At 40.9% G+C, this 22054-nt stretch overlaps 1 protein-coding gene across 7 annotated transcripts in view; it reads right to left on the bottom strand.

Annotated features, from left to right (window-relative positions):
* Nucleotides 1–201: 201 nt before the first annotated feature.
* Nms (neuromedin S) overlaps nt 202–22054 on the bottom strand; it is a 40056-nt gene continuing 18203 nt past the window's right edge. Inside the window, exons 2-13 of one of the 7 annotated variants that reach the window (XM_057751746.1) lie at nt 13828–13954; nt 12627–12771; nt 10283–10629; nt 8390–8445; nt 8031–8081; nt 5808–5831; nt 5665–5718; nt 4145–4219; nt 3105–3140; nt 2475–2516; nt 1456–1504; nt 202–328 (exon numbers count right to left, since the gene is read on the bottom strand). In XM_057751746.1, the coding sequence (XP_057607729.1) occupies nt 1466–1504; nt 2475–2516; nt 3105–3140; nt 4145–4219; nt 5665–5718; nt 5808–5831; nt 8031–8081; nt 8390–8445; nt 10283–10358 (453 nt within the window). In that variant the 5' untranslated portion in view covers nt 10359–10629; nt 12627–12771; nt 13828–13954 and the 3' untranslated portion in view covers nt 202–328; nt 1456–1465. Of the gene's footprint in view, nt 329–1455; nt 1505–2028; nt 3141–4144; nt 4220–5664; nt 5719–5807; nt 5832–8030; nt 8082–8389; nt 8446–10282; nt 10630–12626; nt 12883–13822; nt 13955–17421; nt 17485–22054 lie in introns of those variants that run through there. The other 6 variants (XR_009055622.1, XM_057751744.1, XM_057751743.1 and 3 more) reach the window with 6 other exon arrangements.

Below are 22054 nucleotides of genomic sequence, written 5' to 3'. Positions count from 1 at the left end.
AATCTGAGCAAATCACATCAAAGTCACCCAGCTAAAAAGCAGAGTTAGGATCTGATGCCAGGATCTTAGCTTATCCTAAATCTATGTGCTCAGTTATCAAGCTTGCTTCACTCCCAAGTCAGTAATTTCTCAGAAATCTATTATTCATGTAATATGCCTATTCCCACAGCCTTCCAACAGAAATAAAGATGCTGTATCAGTGCTGATTTATTTTTTATACAACTAAGTATTCTGGAGACGATAGAACAACAGAAATATTGTTCAATATACACATGAAGTAACTCGGCATTTCCTCCAAAGACCCAAACTCTCCTGTTCCACTGGAATCCTGCAAAACAAAAGATGTGTTCAGTGTAAGTGCAGCCGCCATCAGGATCAAGATGAGGGCCAGATACAAGTTACGATAGACACATTCTACACTTATACAGTGATGTGGCATGTCACAAGCACCAACATCGTTTTCCTTGCAAGCAGTCCTTATGGTATTTGTTGCAAGATATTTGATGACACTATGTAAAAATATATCACTGTAGTTGGTTTATTAAAAAGCTAAATGGTCTAAAAAAAACTAGGCAAAGGTTAAAGGCAGGACTTCTGGACAGAGAGGGCACTAGGAAGAAGAAAGGGGGAGTCGCTAGCCAAATGCAGAGGAAGCAGAACATGTAGAGAGGTAAAAGCTATGAGCTGTGTGGAAGCCTGCAGACTAATAGAAATGGGTTAATTTAAGTTATAAGAGCTAGTTAGAAACAATCCTAAGCTAAGACCGAGCTTTCCTAATTCATAAGAAGTCTTTGTGCCATTGTTTGGGAGCTGGCTGGTGGGACAGAGAATATTTATAGATATTTATATTTAATAGTATAGATATTTATCTTTGGTATTGAACTAGTTTTTTGGATTTATATAAATCTTTTGGCCTTGAGCAACACCTTGCTCCTGCTTTTGCTGGATAGTTCCATCTCCCAGGGTGATGGCAGCTTCCTCAGGCACCTTGGGCTCCTAGGACTCTGATGCTGGCAACAGATAATGTTCATACCTTCATGAGGCCAGGTCCTCAGGAAGACAGATCAGTCTAGAGTTGCCCCTATGCATGAAGTTCCTTGTCTAAAGGCCTCCTTGGAGTACCACCCCAACACACCAGGGTAGTTTTTTCTTCACTGGAAAGGTCAAATGGGAAGGATGGGGAGTAGCTCGGATCATATGAGACCTAATCTCTAGCACAACTCTGTCCAAAAATGACAAACTTCTCAAAACCAATTGTGAAAACAGAGGCTGTAACACTGCTGGAAGAGTCTGCTTCCACCATATTGGATGGTGGGGCGGTGGGGTGGGCTTCTATGTGCGGTGGACAGGCAGAGTCCTTTGTCTGAACAATAGCAATCCCACCTTCTGCCTCTATCACCTCCAGGTCAGACACAGAATGTTTGCTTGGAAGAGAAAATCTACAACGAAACTAACCTTGCTCTGTCTACTGGAATTTGTTGTCAATGTGTCTTCCATTCCTTGACTGAAAGAAAAAAAAAGCAAGGAGAAAGTCTTATAAACACTGAGACACAACTTCCTGAACATTTTCCCTATTGAACACAACGGCCTTGTTTTTCTAACTGAGCTCTCTCTCCCATCCTTGGAGACTTACACAGCAAGTCCACAATGTTCTAGGCTCTCACTGTTCCCAGGAACATGACCCCTATTCTCCATCACACCTCCTCCTTAGACAGCTCATGGGGAGACCTTCTACTTTCCAGACTTCTCAGCCTGGAGACGTAACAGTGATCTACTGCTTCTCAGAGTTCTTCCCAGAAAACAGCACTTTTGAAGATCAGGAAAATGAAAAAGGTAGAAACTGGGGACAGGTGATAAGGATTCCCATGGGCAGGGATGTTAGGAGTTAGGGAAACAAAGAACATAGGTGAGGTTTTCCATGCCATTTTCCAGAGTCCTGAGTGGACCACAGTGTGCTGTGGATTGTCAGGAAGACTAAGTGGTGCATCTTTTAATCTTGTTTTTTTTTTGGCAGGATCCTAGCACCCATGATTCACAGACTACAACTTAGAGTAGTCATGGATTAAGTCTGACTTACTCATATTTTTATGAAAATATTGAGAAGCTGAGGCCTTGTGTGCAGTTAGCGAATAGAGCAAAACTGAAACCTCCATGACTTTAGCAAGGACCTTTCTGTCACCTGGGAAGGAAGATGGCACCTGGACTCTTCATGCCAGTGTGAAGATCTGCTTGGGATTTGGGACTCTGGTTTACCCAGTATCTGTGCATCAAAAGAAGTCCTTCCCCCTTGACTGCCAAGCTCCTAGAGTATGGACATGCCCAGACTATGTCTTGTTGCTGTTTCCCTTGCAAGTTTGTAAGATTTTTTTGGTGAACCACGCCCTGCATGGAGAAGAGCAGTGCCCATGTGGTCCCAGCAGTTGGGATGACAACAGTGAATGCAGTTAGAAACAGAAGAAGGAAATCTGGTATACCCTGAAAAGGAAAAATGGCCGCCCCCAGGTGGAAGTGGGACCCTGCAACACAGAAACACAAACTGTTATGCAGTCACAGTCTAAGCCAAAGAAACATCCTTGGAGAAGGTTTCAAACAGGATGGTCCCAGACCAGCAGCATAACGATATCTGAAATACTTGTTATTAATGAAATTCTCAAAGTCCATCTCAGACCTATTAAATCTCAGGGAAGAGCCCAGTTATCCCAGTTTAACCAGATTCTAAGGCATGCTTAAGTCTGAGAGTCACTGGTCTGTGGGATTGGCACTGGCTGAAGTATTTGTCCTCTTTCTAAGTCTGCACAATGGCATGTGGGTCCCTGAACCAGAGAGGACAAGTCCCTAGCAACAGATGGCCCAGGTGACTCACCTGTGAGACTAGAAATGAAATATTCACCATGTTTGACATTCACCTGGTATTTCCATAATCACTTTCTACCTCAGGACAAGCCCAGGGACCCCCAACTTCAATGTTTAGAGAGGATATTCAGTGTCCTCTAAGGAGATCTGTTCTATCTAAATGGGCCTGGAAGAGTTACAGGTTCCAGCCACTTCTCTGCCCTTTTTTCTAGAACTTTCTGGAAATCAGTGTTCCCACGAGGTTCACATGCCTTCTTAGGAAAGTCCGCAGTAGCAGCCCCGGAATCCTGTGAAGGAACAATGTATAAATTAATTCATCAGGCATCACACTCATCACCTCACGCTGCCCTAGAGTGATGGTGTCCCTTCCTGGTTCCATTCGAAGGTCGCCAGAAGACAGGGGCAAAAAAAGCAATGGGGGAGAATAGCTGATTGTGAGGTCGATTGCAAGTTCCGGAAGGAAAGCTTGTTCACTCAACCAGTGTTGCGGTGTGGGATTTAAATAGGTTTCATTTGCTCACAACTATGAATAAACCCAACTCTGAAATGTACTTCTGATTTAAGCGAATTTTCAGTGTCAAGTTATTTTAGCATCTTGCGCTCATTTTCCATTATAACTTGGTTTAAGAATGGAGTTAGAGCCCAGCGGGAAGCCCGTGTGCAGGCAGCAGGGAGATCAAGCAGTGTTCTAGCGACTGAGAAATTTCCCAAAATCTTAGAACTACTGGGTTTAAATCTAGGAAGCTTCTGGACCAAACAGGACATGTTGGCTGTTACAGCTGGACTCAAGATAGCCAAAAGAAATTTTTTTAATTAATTTTTTTGCTGTCATACATAAAACCTTCATTAATTGTTCTTTTTTGATTAATAGTTTGTACAGAATCAGCTATTACTGAAACTGTCCTTACTGAACTTAAGGGAAAAGAAGTAACTTAAAACAGGCAGAAGCAGGAACATCACCAGGGCAAATTCCATGATGAGACAAAAGGACAGAATTGAAAAATAACATAAAACAAAAACAAAATGAACCAAGCAAAGGAAGAGAGGGATGGGATTGGATGGGGCTGAACCAGAGGGCCCCTCCCTTGGCCCTTCCAGTCACAACAGCATGGGGTTACAGCCTGGAAAGTCAAGGTTAGGGGACCAGCGTTTCTGCTTACAGCTCTCCCTACCAAACTGGATATTGGGATTCAAGGAGAGAACAAAAATGAGCAAGACAGGGTGACATCACACGTTTACCGTGGTGTCTACGATAAGCTGTAGTATATGGAGGGAGGAAACAGGCACATACTGGATGCGGCAATCTTCTCATCCTTCCGCTGGAGAGCTTGGCAGCCAGGCGCATCAAGGGGTGCACGGGCACAAACTGCAATAGAGAGACGCTCTGAGGCCTGAGAGTCTCAGGGAGGAGATGGAACCTCGGTGACTCTGGTTGAGAGCCCAGGGCTATGCACGTCTTTCTTGACTCACCTCTTTTACAGATGGGTTTAATTTTCAGAGTAAAATCAATTCTGGAGCCTAAGCTCGGAACATTTATGCTTTCAATAAAGCGCTTGCTTGCCTGGATACAGGTTTCAATTCCAACACACCACTTAAAAATCTCCCCTCGGGATAAGTCAGCGGCTTACTGACATTAACCCTAGACACTCCGTCTTAGCCTCAAAGTAGCTGCTGCCCTAGATTCTTTTTCTCTCTTCCGATGTGCTGTTCTGGGGAAAGGGGTACCAGGGCGGTAAGCATCGAGCTCTACACTGCTTGGCTTCACCTGTCTGCACACTCCCGGATAAGGGCATCTGTTCTCAGGTGTTTTGGTTTTGAAACAACCATGGCCTCTCCCCTTTGTTCCTTTTTGCTTTGTGGTAGCTGGCTCCTCCATATCTAATCTCGTTCCTAGACCCAGAACATCAGTGACTTTGTCTCTTGGAGGAAAGATACTTTGCTGAGTATTTGACAATCTTTAAGAAGACTTGGGAAGCCCTAAGTATATAGATAAGTGACTTTCCTGTAGTAGAATGCCAGCTGCTGGGACAGTGCATCCAAACTAAACTCTAGATTTTATGCCCTTCCCAGTGTTTCTCAAATGCCACCCGGCAGAAATTCGCCTACACAAACCACTCTTGAGGGTCGCTAAGAAAGTCAGGCAGGCATGATGGCGCCCACCTGGAATCTTATGGCAAAGTGGGAGGAAGCCCAGTCTGGACTACATAGAGAGAACTTATGCCAAAAAAAAAAAAAAAAAAAATGGGGATTGGGGATGTAGCTCGGTGATAGGGTGCTTGTCTACCATGCACAAGGCCTGCAATCTGAGCCCCGGAGCTGCAAACACAGGTTAGAGGTGATCGCTGTCATTCTCATTGGGCATCTACACCCTAACAGCCACAGAAGATGGCATGTGTGGATCATGGGGGTGGGGCGGGGTAGGCAGCACTGCACGCATCACACAGTAGTCTTCAGAACATAAAGATGAGAAGCACTAAGAAGCAATGGGTGTAGTGTTCACCAGGCCCTCCTTGTGATTGTGTTTAAGTACACGATTGCAAGAGCACTCTTCTTCCTTAGTCTCCCTTTTCTGCCATTTCTTCTTCTCTAATATTTCAGATCTGTCGGTTACCCACCATCCCCACCCCTGATGAGAAAGTGACAATTCTCCCCATCCTGGGCAGGGAGCGGGAACACGCGGAGGGAGCTATCATGCATGGGTATCCAGGCATTCCCTGCCTAAAGCTTGGCAGTGTGTGCATACAAATTCAGAAGGCATAAAAGGTATGCAGAAGAGCATCATTTTTACAGAAGGTATAATAAAATACTGACCTCAGAGTTAATGGGATGCTTTGGCTTCTGAGTTCTGGAGTAGTGAAATAAAAACTGAATAAATAAGAAAGGGATATTACCACCAAGTGTCACTTGCTCCAAACATGGCACAAAGTACATGTCAGGCACCACAAGGCACTCACCCTTTTGTACACATCCTGGTTTTCCTGGAAAGAGAATTGAGAAGAAAGTTCCATGGAGTTTTACTGGAGCGGGTATCTGATGACATTTTCAGTGTAAGTGACACTATGAGCCTGACTGGATTTACTCAAATATTATGAATCAGTCAAGACGTAGTTGACAGCTGGGCAGTGATGGCACACTCCTTTAAGCCCAGTCCTCAGGGGCAGAAGCAAGTGAATTTCTGTGAGTTCCAGGTCAGCCTGGTCTACAAAGTGAGTAGCCAGGGCTGTATAGATATGCAGAGAAAACCAGTCTCAAAAAAAATAATAAAGAAAAGAAAAAGAAAGAAAGACTGTAGGCAATTTGACACAGGTTTTTAAGATAAAGTTGCCTTTTACAAGTCCTCTCTGCTTATCTTTTCAATCTTAGGGAGGAAAGCCTTTCCCCTATTTCATAAAAGCCAAAGTTTATTCAACTCTTTTCCAGCTGCCAATCAGACTTCTCTAGATTTCGTGTGTATCCTTCTTACTTCTTTCTTTTCTTTTCATAGAAAAACATGTATCAACTTTAGTCAGGTAGCATTTCACTCATTCCCCCAACTATAATGCACACGTTATGAGGGCAGGTAGTTTTGTGTGGGTCGCCCCCCCATCCCTAGTACCTGGCAGTGTACTTCTCCAGCACCTCTCCTGAATTAAGGAATAAATGGGTCTCTGGTCACAGAACCTATTAGCTTTTTCCTGTCTAAATTCCTTCTGATCTCATGGGATAAAGAGAAAAGGCGAGCTTGAAGAGTTTCTGCACATGACACTGGGCGTAGAATACAACTACCTCCCGACTTGCTTGAACACAGAAGTTTCCTGCAAAGACCAGGCTTATGAAGAACAGAACAGGAGCGCATTAGGAACTCCAGCAGTTCATCCCAACACTGGACAGTTGGGGGCAGCAACTAAGCCAGGAAGAGGCAATAGCTCTCTCGTCATAATTTCAAAGTGTTGGCATCTTTGTTCACTGAATGACTATTTTTTCATCTGTGATCAGAAATAACGATTGTGGTAGGCTCGGGAGAAATGAAAATGGTAAAAACAAACAAACAAAAAACAAAAACCGCAGTCCAGCTAGGTCCCTGCACCTGGAAATCCCTCAATCCAAATGAATGCTGCAGCTGGTCGTAGGACAGCTACACCTCAACTGCCCCTGCTTATGCCAGAGACACCACAGCCTTCATATAAAAGCGTGAAAGCCACTGTTCTGCAAGGTAGGGAAGTAGTGGGATTTGGGGGACTCCGAGTTTTCACTTTGCGGCTTCGTCCAGACACCAGAACTATAAAGGTGGTTATATATAATCATCTCCAAACATGTGCATAGTGGCAAATTGAAAGCAAGATGTGCCTACTATTTCTTCATGATGTTTGAGAGAGAAGGTGGTACTTGGCTTTTGAATGAGGAGTCGCTGCATCATGAGGTGGCTAATGGCTGTCTTTCACTATGCTGTGGGTGCTGTCGAAAGCACTTTATAGAAGTTAGAGCTCCCGTTCCTCAAGGTAACTGGACTTGTTAGAGCAATTGCATGCATGCAACAGACAAGCCAGCTATGGCGCAGAGACAACTCTGTTCGAGAGCCTGGGCTGTAACTATAGGCTCCCAGGAAGGCAGAAACATTACTGACTAAAGAGAAGGCTGTATCAAAAGTTAAAGGGTCTGGTGTGTTTGGGCTACAGTGAGATTTTGGATGTGACTGGACTGTGTGATGTTGTGGGCTAGGAAGGGAGTGGAGAAGAAGAAATGTTACTCAAGGAGAAAACTGATGGGCTATGCTGAGAGTTGTGAACTTGGTCCTAAGACCAATCTTTCAAAGTTTCAATTAATCAGCATTGACTTTGTAGTTACTGAATTACTTCTATTGTGGTTACTATAGTTACTGTTAGTACGGTCCTTTACATGAGATCTACTGTGTTAAGAGCTGTTACACCATAATGCATCAATTTATAACATACATCATAGTATATAACTAATTATATGATATAGATAACATAATATTAATATATACGAAGTACTAATATTTTATGCTAATCTCTATCAAAAAAAGAAACTTAATTTTTCTTAAAATTGTATTTTATATACACATACACATATATACAACATTCTCTAGTGGACAGCAAAAATCATATATTAAACATAAGGTATGATGTAAACTTATATACTTATATAACTACAAGAGCTAGCATATGTATTAGTTTTACCTTAGGTTGGTTATAAAGTGTCTCCCACTGGTTCAGAAAGTATACCAGTTGCTAAAAGACAGAATGAGGAAAAAGAAATCAAATACAAGGATAAATTCTTTAGCCAGTAGAATTCTCTTACAGCATGTTTAAAATTCTAAAATCGTTCCATTTGTGAACCTTGAATTATCTCCTCACACAGTGCAGCGAATTTCAGTTCAACTCTCAGGATGTCTTAAATGAGGCCATGCAGCAATCGCAGTGAGTTTCTGCCGCAGCCAAATATCTGATCTTAAAATAGTTTTAAATGAACATTAACCACATGATATTTTCAAGGCTGGGACTAAATGCAAATCTCACAATACTACATAATAGCATACCTCAAGCTCCGCAATATCCAAGCCATCTGGAGAATTGGCTAAAGGTTGAGAAACTCCTATAACAAAAGACAATCAAAGCATCAATTCCAGAAAGAGATCATAGCATTTGCTTCTGTACCCATGCCATAAAAATTATACAGAGGTCTTAATAGAATCCATCACAGAGCTGAGAAAAAGGAAGTCATTGAGAAAGCAAGTTAAAAAGGCAACAGAAGGTACAGTTAAGAGGAACCGAAAAGATAAAACACCTCTACCTAATACTATCAAATCCAAGATGTGCAACAACACAGCTTTAAAACTCCATGTGTTCAATGTAATGGGAGTTGCTAGCCCATCTGCTAGCAAATCAATAAAGAAAGAGAGAATACTTAGGAAGCAAATAAGTTTATATTTTGGTGGAATCTGTGAGGATCAAATACCAGAAAGTAATATCAACAAAGTGTGTGCATCTAATCAGGACTTTTAAGACATGCAAGTGCCCGTCTCCACTGTACCAGCCCCTCCAGGGGTGTTCTGGGGAGAATTGCTACTAGCATATAATTGGATCCTTCCAGCCCCTTCTGACTTACATGAACACATCTTTTCATTTATTATACTCAAAGGTTTATGCAGCTGAAAGAATCCATAAGTGTAGGCCAACACTAACAAAATAAGATTAAATAAATACATATAATGTCCTGAACTTGGATACCTTACAGTGTGGAACAAGGGGCATATGACTAAAGAGAAGTTTATTCTAGCAACAACAAATATACATACATGCAGACATGCATGCACACATACACACACATACACGTATATGTATGTACACATATGTATTTACACTGTGGGTCATTTGTTCTCTGCAGTCTGAGGCAAAAGAAAACAAAGGCAATATTCCTGCATATTCCAATAATGGTGTTCAAGCCTTGAAGAGTAATTCCCTGATTTGAAATGGTAGAAGGTAATGTAGAGTTAATGTAGTTTCTCTAGCAAGACTGAAATTGGGATACATAGGTTAAGTCCCTTCAATGATTTTTGACGACTGTCACAAGCAAGAAATCTTCATCTAATATTGAATACTCAGATAGACCTTAACAAAAATCCCTGATTGGAAGTCAGATGCGATCAGGGCATGGGTTAATGGAAAGATATTCCTGATGATTATAATCATTTAGTAATGCAAAGTACTGCAAACCAATCCTACAAGATCTTATTGGAAAGTCTGTGCTAATACAAAAATGAAGACCACAGGACTCTACCCTATGAAAACAAAATCAAATAGGAAAAATAGGGGATGGATATACATATGAAATTTCAACAGCAAACTATGAACAAGATTCTGTTGGACTCCCTACAAACTGCTCAGAAATTGAAGAGGAGCAGCGCCCGGTCAGCACCGCGGACAGCGCCCGAGGGACTGGAGGATGCTTTCCTTCCATTTCCCCTGAGCTCTGAGAACCTCCTCCCACCTGGATATAATTCCTCTCCTCTGTAGAGTTGCTCTCTGCCTTCTTCAGCTGCCCACTAGCTTTTAGTCTGAGGGACTGTAAACCTACCTTTCTTCCCTACGTTCTCATCTCACTATCTCTGAAACAGACCACTGAGCTGGGTCTTACCCCAGTGCGCATGGAGACCATACCCTTCAATTTCACCACCACAGACTCAAGACACTCCTGGGGCAAGGGCTGTTTCACCCCAGTATCTTTGGAGAAAGTGTCCGTGTAAAAGGCCGTGGCGTCTCACTGTGTCCCTCACACTGGTTGGACACAAGTGCCACGCCTGAAAACGAGGGTTAGATGTAAGAATAGGTGGGAGAAGGAAGCTCAACTCTTTCGAGAATGACCCTGCAGGGTAAATATCCCAGTCTTCTACAGAACTCAGGTCAGGCGGATGTGGTGTCAGTCCCCTTACCTGAGGAGGGAATCCTCAGCATACAGAAGCAGTAGATGACCAGGACGGACGGGAACGGGGGAGGCAGATGTTTCATCTTCGAGGTCTGGCTCCTCTTTGCGGGCCACAGATGTGTGTTGTTCAGAGAGGCAGTGAGCACTTTCCCAGGGTTCAGAGGCAGAGATGATCCCCTGCCCTGAATCTGTCCAGCCCGGGGCAGTAAGGAGCCTTTATCGGCAGCAACCTAGAGCCCATTGGCTGAGCACCAATCAGCTTTGCGCAGGAGGACCCAGGCTTTCTCATAAATGTCATGCTGGGCCCTTATTTGTAGAATAATATCCTCCTGGTGTAAGCATTGTAGAGTCAAGCTAGCAATAAAAATAAGAAGTGGGGAGTCATAATTGTTATTCTACAATGACTTGAGAAAACTTCTGACTCAGGAAAGGCGCTATTCCCCCTTTCTTTCTAAATCATAGCGCTGGACATAAACCCATAAACCCTTGTATGCTGAAGTCGTGCTTCCTAAGAAACTGTTTCTTTTCTTGTAGCAACAAAGGTTGTCTCATAGTCTTTGGTACATCTAAGAACAAATCCTCATGTCCTAGAATGGATAAACATTACAGGGGGACAAAGTTCAATTAGAAGACTTCCTCATTTCACCCCTTTTCTATTCCATGTCTAACCCATAGAAAGCTCTTTTATAGAAAAAAGTAATTGTAATCAACATGCTTACACACGAACCGAATAAGGATGATACCAATAGATTTGCTGATGTTAATGGGAAAAGCACATGAGGTCCTCAACCACACACAAAGATCTGTAGGGAACTAAAGAAGGCAGAGAGTAGGAGAAACAGTCTTACCCGGGGAAGAGGACACCAACTGGCTATTCAATATTACATGGTTATCCCTGAAAATGTACATACAAATAACATATGGACTGAGAAGGTCTTCTTTATGTGTATGTATGCATAAACAATGAAGAGAAAGGGCATAAATTTGAGAATTTGAAAGAGGGCCTGGAGGGATGTGTGGGAAAGTCAGGAGGGAGAAAATGGAAAGGGGAAATGGTGTGATTATATTATAAACTCAAAAAACAAATTATTTTTAAAAAAATGATTTATCAATCAAAACACAATTTTCTACAGACTCAGGCAGGTGTGATGGAGCACTCCTTTAATATCAGCACTTGGGAGGCAAGAGACAGGTGGATCTCTTGTGAATTCCAGACCAGCCAGGTCTACATTGAAACCTTGTCTCAAAACTACATAAGTACATATATAGTCATGGTTGGAAATTTACCTCTTTAAGGCTTTTTCAGATTCATTTCTACAGATAAGTTAACTATTTCAAATTAAGTTGGCAATTTAAAAAGTGTGATAGCATGGTTACTTAATAATAATAATGAATTGGTACCGTGTGCTGAGTTTCTGCACGCTAGGGTCTGTTTTCATCGTCTCAGGTAGGTTAGCTTGTAATTATGCAGGAGAAAAGCACAGTACACTGGTGCTGTCCTAGTCTTATGAATGGAGAAACTAGATCTGGGAATCATTAAGAAACACTTAGCTTCTAAGGGCCAAAGCAAGAAAATGATCCCAAGGGAGGCTGAGCCTGTCTGTCTGTGGGTCCATAGACAATGAGATTTGGGTTGATAAGTTACTTCTTCTAAAATGAGCTCTTTGGGGATCATGTGAGACAGAAAGTAAATGAATGAAAGTTTCTATTTCTTGCCAAAAGGGTAGCAATACGGCAATAAGTATTTTAGGTGTTTTTCATTATGTATATCATTAGTTTTATTCTGTTAGAGGTTACAAGATAACTAATAGCCAATGAAGGCTTACAATGTATCTCAAATATGTTAATTTGTTTTTCTTTGATTATTTTCTAAATCTTTTAAATTGTTTTAAACATTGACTTAATTTACCTGAGTCAAAAATTTGAAATGAATGAAATTTTAAGGAACAGTTTTGATCAGTGCCGCTCTCGGATCTCATCAGAGGAGTTGCTTTGTACAATGGACAGCTCTTTGTGTTTGTAATGTTAATGCAGAAAATCACAAATACATTGTATGAAATTCTCAAAAAAGTAATACAAATGTTATTTTTGAAAGAATATTTTTGAGTGAGAGTGGCTCAAAGGAATTATTTGTGTCTTTAAATAATGTGTTTTCCAAAAAAATTTCCACTCATAACAGAATGGGAATTGTGACGCCGCTTTCATCACAATATCTTTTCTCCTTCCTTATGTCAGCGAGAAACAGAAACTTATATTTATTATGATATGTAAAATTTTAGTTCAAGACTAGCACCTGGTCTTTCCATGCCACAGACTCTGCCACTTATCTTAAAATATACTGATTGACTCACAGAAAGCCTTTACTGAACGCAGACATCTATGAAGAAGCATCTTTGAAGGGTAAACCACTTGCAAACACTGGAGATGTTCAACATGCAAATCGCAGCAAACATTTGCGGTGACTCTGTTGTCTGCCAGCAGGTGCTTATTGGACATCTGGAATGTGTCGAAAAGATACACATGCTTTTCAAATAAACCACTGAAGTGAATAATCCAAAGCAAACATGTTTTGTCCCGTACTAATTCTCACATATTTGCATATGCATATTTGGTCCACACGAGTTCTAAGATATTCAAGACAAGGTGTAAAGTATCAAATGGAATGTTAATTCAAAAATTTGAAGCTATGGGGAAAAAAAAAACCTCTATACTTATACTATTCCTTGTATACTGCTTTGAGCTCTGTTGTGCCCTCCACAGTTTATATTGTGTTGAAGGTGTATGCCTCAGATAAACTATATGTAGAAGTAGAACCATCAGTATATGGTTCAATGGAGCGGTCAGAGATCTCTGGAGCTGTAAGAGATCTCTGGAGCTGTCAGAGATCTCTGGAGCTGTCAGAGATCTCTCCCAGGCTTTCAGGTACATGGAGGAAAGGCCTAAGAGGGCACCATGGGAAAGATCTTTCCACAGCCATGGAGCGCAGCTTACCAGAAGCCAACCACGTGCAGCTGTGAAAACACAGATCTCTGCTGTTGAAGGCCCCGGTCTATGATATTTTATTGTGATAATTCAAGCAGGATAATACATCACAAAGGTATTTTCTAGTCAAAGAAATAAAAAGTAAAATCAAGATGTTAAAGTTGAAAACCCTCACACTGCTTCCAAATGGTGCCTATCCATAAGAAAAAAAATATTGATTGGAAATGATTTAGAGAAAGCTATTTTCAGGTGTGATTATCTCAGGCATGCAAGCAAGCTTTCTTCATATTTTGGTGTTGACCTCAGCATCTTGTCACATTATGGAAAGCTGACTAACACAATGCCTTCCATGTACAAACTAACAGTCTAGAGCCATATAGACTCCATCTGGTCTCAATACCCCAGAAGAAGAGGTCCCAAAGCGATGGGACAGGCAAGTAGGAAGCACCGTTATTTCCTGAAGTCTGGAAAACTATTGCAACCAGGCAACCCTGTGCTGCTCACCGGCTCTACCTGCCTTTTCTCAGAAGCCCCAACAAAGGCTTTATCTTGTCTTCAGACTCACCTTACCTTCGCTTCTGCATTCTGCTTCCTGGCCGTCCTGGTGCCTTTCCCTATGGTCCTTTGTGGAACAGCAAACCTCTTGTGTCCAGGACATCTGAGTATAGATGTGCCTTCGCTTAGGATGGGGTTAAAACTGCATAAGTTAAAAATGTATTTAGTACACCCAGCTGATGGACATCTCGGCTTGGCACCTGCCTACCCTTTACCCTGGTGATTATGAGGTTGCCAGGGAGTCGTGTCTCTCTTGTGCTGCCTTGCATTGCAAGCAGGGATTGTGCCGCATACTGCTAACTCAAGAAAGGACCAAAATTTAAATTATGAATTAGTTTCTACTGGATGGTGATGGTTTTCACATCATCATAAACAAAAAATGTCATAATCTGCTATTTTCTGTAAAATAAACTTTGTTTAAATTGCTTCTCCCTTTGTGTGTGTGTTTGTGTGTGTAAGAGAGAGAGACAGACAAACAGAAAGACAGACAGAGACAGAGAGACGACAGAGTCTGTGTCTGTGTATAAATACGTGAGGGGATATTGGTGCATGTGCGTGTCTGGAAATCTAAGGACAACTTTCAGAAATAGGTTCTGTCCTTCAATTGTGTGGTTCCCAAGGGTCAAACTCAGGTTATCAGGCTTGGCCACAAGCACCTTTAACCACTGAGCCATTTTGCTGCCCCCAAATTTTGTGTACTCTTTGTTTTATCCTGTCTCCTCTGGAAGCCATACTTGCTTGACTAGCATCTAAAATAGCATAAAGGCTGGGAGCGTGTCTCAACGATGAGTTGCTTCCCTAACATTCTAGAACTCTGGGCTGAAAAAAGGAAAATTATGAAACGCAGAGATATGTGGCTACCTATATATAAACTCTTACATTAGAAAATGGTACAGGGGCTTAGCAGGTGAACAGTACTTACTGAGCAAGCCGGAGGAGCTGATTGAGAAACCACGTTTTTGTTTTCTGTTAAAAAACAAAACAGGATGTGCAGGGTGTGTCCCTGCCTTCCTACAGCGATTGGGAGCTGGAGACTGGACAGTCCTTTAGGAAGTTTATGAGCCAGCCAGGCTGGAGCACTCAACACAGCTGCAAACTAAAGGAGGGACCTGGCCTCAGACCTGGTGGAAGGCAAATGCACACCATGACTGGAAATTGTCCCTTGACTTCAACACATGCTGTAGGACAGTGTTCACAAAAGTGCGGTTGTCCGGGGAGACCACAAGAGGGCTTGGGATCCCCTGAAACGGAATTGATAAGCAGTTTTGAGCTGCCCCATATGTGTGCTGGGAACCCAGTTTGAGTCTTCTGGGAAAGCAGTACTGTCTCTGGAAAATTTGTCCTAGCAAAATTGAAATAATAAAGTCATAAAAGGAAAAGATTAACAAATGTCATTCTATTTTTAAAAGTTGTATATTTTATCAAAGTATCACAATAAACATGAACAAAATATATATAAGTATATTAGAACTCCATAAAGAGACTTGCCGGGCAGTGGTGGCAGACACCTTTCCCAGCACTCGAGAGCTAGAGGCAGGGGGATCTCTGTGAGTTTGAGGCCAGCTCAGTCTACAAGAGCAAGTTCCAGGACAGGCTCCAAAGCTACAGAGAAATCCTGTACTAAAAAACAAACAAACAAACAAAAAAGTCTTATAATCAGATGGAGGGATGAGTTGTACATCACAGACAAAATTGTAGGCGAACTGGACTAGTAACGTGCAAATACATGCAGCTCTTTAAAAGATTAAGAAGGTTCTGTATGCATAGATGGAGTAAGGTCCTTATAGCACAATTTAAAAAGAAAAATCACATATAAAAACGGTATTTTACATGCTCTGGTAACAGCTTCTGGAAACAAACTAAAGCACAGCCATCCAAATAATCAGGTCAGCAATTTGGGCGAGGCTCCAGGTGAAGTTCTTACAGCATGGGCAGGGCTCCAAGGGGCTGGTTCTTTTTTCTGTTTTTTGTTTTTGTTTTTCAAGACAGAGTTTCACTGTAGCTTTGGAGCCTGTCCTGGAACTAGCTCTTGGAGACCACACTGGCCTCAAACTCACAGAGATCCGCCTGCCTCTGCCTCCCAAGTGCTGGGATTAAAGGCGTGCGCCACCCCCGCCTGGCTAAAGTGTACCTTATCTAAACAACTGACTTCATTACGTGAAGCATCAACCATTTGAATATGCATCTGCCAGAGAGCTAAACTAAAAACACTTTCTTCTTTTCTCACGTTAAACTAGATTCCCTTTGTAAATGTTTATAATATTAAAAGTCATCAGGCTTTCAAGGAACTGAACTTTAATCTGCAGGATGTAAAAAGCTTGACTTGTAAAGCAATGATAAGTTCCCGTGTTCAAAATATAACTTGCTAAGTTCCCTAGTGGCACCTGACAGCCTTCAGGAACACCTTTGGTCCAATGTAAATGAAGAAAGGAAAGATACATTTACTTAGGTGGGGCTGACCCCTATGAAGAAAGATAAATTAACAAATGAAAAGCAAGTTGAAGTGTCGTGAAATTGCATTACGATTTTAAGGGCGCTGTCTCAGATTCGTAAAGAAACAGCTTTACTTCAGGTTGAAACAAAATGTATGCAGCAAAAGTATTCAAGGATGGACTTGGGTGGTGATTAAATTATGAGAGTGGGTCCTCATTCGTGGTTGATAGGGAGCCTGTTCTTAGTGCTCCTCCCCTCCAGAAGAATAAAGGTGCCATCTTGGATGCAGAGAGCAACCTCACCAGACAGTGCCAGCATGCTGATATCAGACTTCTCCTCTTCCACAACTGTATGAAATACATTTCTATTCTTTATTAATTGCCTAGTCCTGGGTGTTTCGTTATAGCTCCACAGACACACTAATAAATATGCCTCTTGTGTACGAGGGAGGTACCAGGAAAAAGGAGCAAATCTCAAACTGGCAGTTTAAAGTCTGAGAGGGCTGGTTATGGTGAGGGCTTGGTTATGGGGAGCAGTCCAAGAAATACAGTGAGTGAGGCTTGTTAGGCTTTGGTTGGTAAGAATTTCCAGCTGGTTATTTCACTCATCCTTTCTCCTGGCTGCAGACAGAGACTGTCTTACGCGTGGATATTTCCTTTTTAGATGTGATTTTTCTCCTACACAGAGATAACTTCTCTTTTAAGAGCATCCGTTGTGATTACTGTTTCCCAGAATAATCAGCTCAGAATATTCTTTACGCAAAAGAGGCTTATTTTGGAGCAGCATATTACCAGCTCCTGCGGTCACATGTTTCAGGGTGGCAACTTCTTGTCTATCTGAAGAGCGGGCATTCTTAGAAAGATTTATTTCAGAACCTAGCTATCAGATCCAACAAAGCTGTTAGGTGGCAGAAGCAGCCTCCCTCCCCCATTGGCTGACACTGTTTCTGTCCACCTGAATGTTCTCTCTTCTTTCCTGCCTTCTAACGATGCAGCCTTGACCTTGTTCCAACCTCTTCATCGGCTTTTATTCTGGGATTTTTTTCCCCTCAGGTGATTTCATATTTATTGGGATGTAAAAAAGACCGTCATATTTCAAAACACAAATAAGCCCTATCAGGCAACCATACTGCTGTGTGTCCCTAACCATAATTAATGAACAAGACAGTATACGAACCTCTTGTCCTACTGCCCCCAAATAATTTCCATATTATGAAGAGGTCTTGCTTTACGATCGGCCGTTGTCTTGAGCCACGTGATGTTTCGCCTTTTCTTATCTCTTAGTTCACTGTTGATTAGAATATGTTTTCTCTTCACACTTCACTGCCTGCTTCCCACGACATGAAAACAAAAGAACTTAAACTAAGACTATAGGCTATCCCCAAGTCAAAGCGATTTTTATTTATTGTTCACCAAAACTTGTTTAATCCTCATGCATACTCTAAATTAATCAGGCTGTATACCCAGGCAACATTTCATTGTATAAATGTACCAAAATTTCTTTATTCATCCATCTGTTGCCAGACACACAGGCTTTCGATTTCCGGCTATTATTAATAGGGAGCAATAAACATAGTTGAGCAGGTGTCTTTGTGGTAGGATGAAATGTCCTTTGGTGGCATAAGAACAGACAGGAGGACCAATGGAACCAAATAGAAGACACAGATATCAATCCACACATCTTTGAACACAGGATCTTTGATAAAGAAGCAAAAAAATATCAAATGGGAAAAAGAAAGCATATTTAACAAGTGGTGCTGGCATAACTGGATATCAACATGTAGAAGAATGAAAATAGACCCATATCTATCTCCATGCACAAAACTCAAGTCCAAATGGATCAAAGACCTCAACATAAAGCCAGCCACACTGAACCTTATAGAAGAGAAAGTGGGAAGTACACTTGAACGCACTGGCACAGGGAACCACGTCCTCAATATAACCCCAGCAGCATAGACACTGATAGAAACAATTAAATGGGACCTCCTGAAACTGAAAACCTTCTGTAAAGCAAAGGACATGGTCAACAAGACAAAATAACAGCCTACAGAATGGGAAAAGATCTTCACTAACCCCACATCAGATAGAAGTCTGATGTCCAAAATATACAAAGAACTCAAGAAAATGGACACCAAATATCACATAATCCAATAAAAAAAATTGAGTACAGACCTAAACAGAGAGCTCTCAACAGAAAAAATGGCTGAAAGACACTTAAGGAAATGTTCAACATCCTTAGTCATCAGAGAAATGCAAATCAAAACAACTCTGAGATTCCATCTTACACCTGTAAGAATGGCCAAGATCAAAAACACTGATGACAACTTACGCTGGAGAGGATGTGGGGGAAAGGGAACACTCCTGCATTGCTGGTGGGAGTACAAGCTGGTACAGCCCCTTTGGATGAGTGGCGATTTCTCAGAAAAATAGGAAACAACCTTCCTCAAGACCCAGTAAAACCACTTTTGGGTATATATCCAAAGGATGTTCAATTGTGTCACAAGGACATGTGCTCAATTATGTTCATAGCAGCTTTGTTTGTCATAGCCAGAACCTGGAAACAACCTAATCGATCGAAGAATGGATAAGGAAAATGTGGTACATTTACACAATGGAGTACTACACAGCAGAAAAAATAACAACAGCTTGAATTTTTCAGGAAAATGGATGGAGCTAGAAAACATTATTTTGAGTGAGGTAACCCAGACCCAGAAAGACAATTATCATATGTACTCACTTATAAGTGGTTTCTAAACATAAAGCAAAGAAAGCCAGCCTACAAACCACAATCCCAGAGAACTTAGACAACAAAATGGACACTAAGAAAGACTTACATAGATCTAATCTACATGGGAAGTAGAAAGTAGAAAAAGACAAGATCTCCTGAGTAAATTGGGAGCATAGGGACCTTGGGAGAGGATTGAAGGGGAGAGGGGAGAGATAGGGAGGAGAGCAGAGAAAAATGTAGAGCTCAATAAATATCAATAAAAAATAAAAAAGAAATGCCCTTTGGGTATATGCCTACAAATGGTATAGCTAGATCTTGAGGTAGATCAATTTCCATCTTCCTAAGGAACCCCCATACTGATTTCCACAGTGACTATACAAGTTTGCACTCCCACCAGCAATGTATGAGTGTTCCCCTTACTCCACATTCTTACCAGCATGAACTGTCATTTGTTTTGTCTTGGCCATTCTGACATTATAAGAAGAAATCTCAAAGTAGTTTTGATTCTCATTTCCCTGATGACTAATGATGTTGGTAATTAACGTTTAAGTGCTTCTCAGACATTTGAATTTCCCCTCTTGAGAATTCTCTATTTAGAGTTGTATCTGTTTTTAATTGGTTTATTTGTTTTCTTGATATTCAATTTTTTAAGTTCTTTGTATATTTTGGATATTAAGCCTCTATTAAAAACAGAGTTGTTTAAAATATTTTCTTATTCTGTAGTTTGCCACTTTGTCCAAATGACAGTGTCCTTTGCCATGAAGAAGCTTCTCAGTTTCATGACATCCCATTTATTATTGATCTTACTAATGGTGTCTTGTTCAGAAAGTCTTTTTTGTGTCAATGAGTTCAAGGCTGTTTCCCAATTTCTCTTCTATTAGGTTCAGTGTATCTGCTTTTATGTTGAGGTTCTTGATCCATTTGTAGTTAAGTTTTGTGCATGGTGATGGATATGGGTCTATTTGGATTCTTCTACTTGCAGACATCCAGTTTGATCAGCACCATTCGTTGAAGATAATGTATTTATTTCAAGTGTGTGTTTCTGGCTTCTTTGTTTTAAAAAAATAATGTGTCCATAGGTGTATGAACTTATGTCTGGGTCTTCAATTAGATTCAGTTGATCAGGATGTCTGTTTTTATGCCAATCCCATTCGTTACTATAACTCTGCAGTACAATTTGAGGTCAGGGATGACAATCTCTTCAACAGTTCCTTTTTATTTAAAATTATTTTAGTTCTCCTGAGTTTTTGTTTGCTTCCATATGAAGCTGAAAATTGTTCTTTCAAGATCTGTGATGAATTATGTTGGAATTTGATGAGGAGTGCATTGAATCTGTAGATCACTTTTTGTAGATTGGCCATTTTTACAATTTAATCCTACTGAGCCATGAGCATGGGAGATCTTCCCATCTTCTAATAGCTTATTCAATTGATTTCTTCAATTTCACTTGTTTGGTTATAGCTAACCCAAGATATTATATATTTTTGAAGCTATTGTGAAAGATGTTATTTTCTTGGTTTCTTTCTCAGCCCATTTGTCATTTGTATATATAAAGCTAGTGATTTTGTGAGCTAATTTTGTGTCCAGTTACTTTGCTGAAATTATCAGCTATGGGAGTTTCCCAGAGGAATTTTTACAACACTTATGTATACCATCACATCATCTGCAAATAAAGGTGATTTGACTTCCTTCCTTCCAAATTGCATCTTCTTGATCCCCTTCAGTTGTCTTACTGCTCTAGCGAAAACTTAAGTGATGTAGGATTCCCCTCTGTATGCTCTGAATATGTTTTATTACCATTGGAATAAAGAAACTGTTTTGGCCTATGGCAGGGCAGAATATAACAAGGTGGAAATCCAAGCAGAGATAGAGGAGGAAAGAAGGCAGAGTCAGGTAAATACCATGTGGCTGTGGAAGAAGCAAGAGATAACAAACCACAAGCCTTGTGGTAAAATATAAAACAATAGAAATGGGTTAAGATGTAAGAGTTGTTTAATAACAGGTGGTGGTGGGGCATGCCTTTAATCCCAGCACTCAGGAGGCAGAGGTAAGCAGATCTCTGTGAGTTTGAGGCTAGCCTGGTCTCCAAGAGCTAGTTCCAGGACAGGCTCCAAAGCTACAGAGAAACCCTGTCTCGAAAAAAAAAAAAACCAAAACAAACAAACAAACAAAAAACACCCAGGGGCTGGAGAGATGTCTCAGAGGTTAAGAGCACTGGCTGTTCTTCCAGAGGTCCTGAGTTCAATTCCCAGCAACCACATGGTGGCTCACAACCATCTGTAATGAGTTCTGGTGCTCTCTTCTGGCATTCAGGCTTACATGCAGGTAGAACACTGTATTCATAATAAATAAATAAATCTTTTTTAAAAAAAGAGGTGGTTAATAAGAAATCTGAGCTAATAGGCCAAACAGTGTTGTAATTAATATAGTTTCTGTGTGATTATTTGGGTCTGGGCAACTGAGAACAAAAGTGCAGTCTTTGTTTATACTTAAGTACTGTATTGACTAGATTTGGAGACAGTAAACAACCTTGTCTTGTTCTAGATTTAGTGGAATTGCTCTGAGTTTCTCTCCACATAAGTTCATATCGACTATAGGCTTGCTGTAAATTGTTCATATCATGTCGATACATGTTTCTTGTATCCATAATGTCTCTAGGACTTTTTTATCATGAATGGATGTTGAATTTTGTCAAAGGTCTTCTCTGCATCTAAAGATATGATTTATGGTTTAGGTCTTTCAGTGTGTACATATGGAGGATTACATTGATGAATGTACATATATTGAACCATTCCTACATTTCTGGGATGAAGCCGACCTGATTACAGTGGACAGATTTTTTGGTGTGGTCTTGGATTTGGTTTGCAAATATTTTATTGAGAATTTTTGCATCTAAGTTCATAAGGGAAATTGATCTGTAATTTCCTTTTTGTTGTATCTTTATGGTTGAAGTATCAGGTAACTGTGGCTTCAAAAAACAAATTGAATAATATTTCTTCTGGGTTTTTTTCCAGAATAATTTGAGGAATATTGGCATTCACTTTTCTTTAAAAGTCTGGTAGAATTTTGTGCTAAAATCATC

This window comes from Chionomys nivalis, chromosome 19 (assembly GCF_950005125.1).
Source record: "Chionomys nivalis chromosome 19, mChiNiv1.1, whole genome shotgun sequence".
In the NCBI taxonomy this organism is placed as follows: Eukaryota; Metazoa; Chordata; class Mammalia; order Rodentia; family Cricetidae; genus Chionomys; species Chionomys nivalis.
Note: the sequence above shows the minus strand (reverse complement) of the source record. Positions and strands in the feature narration are given on the sequence as shown.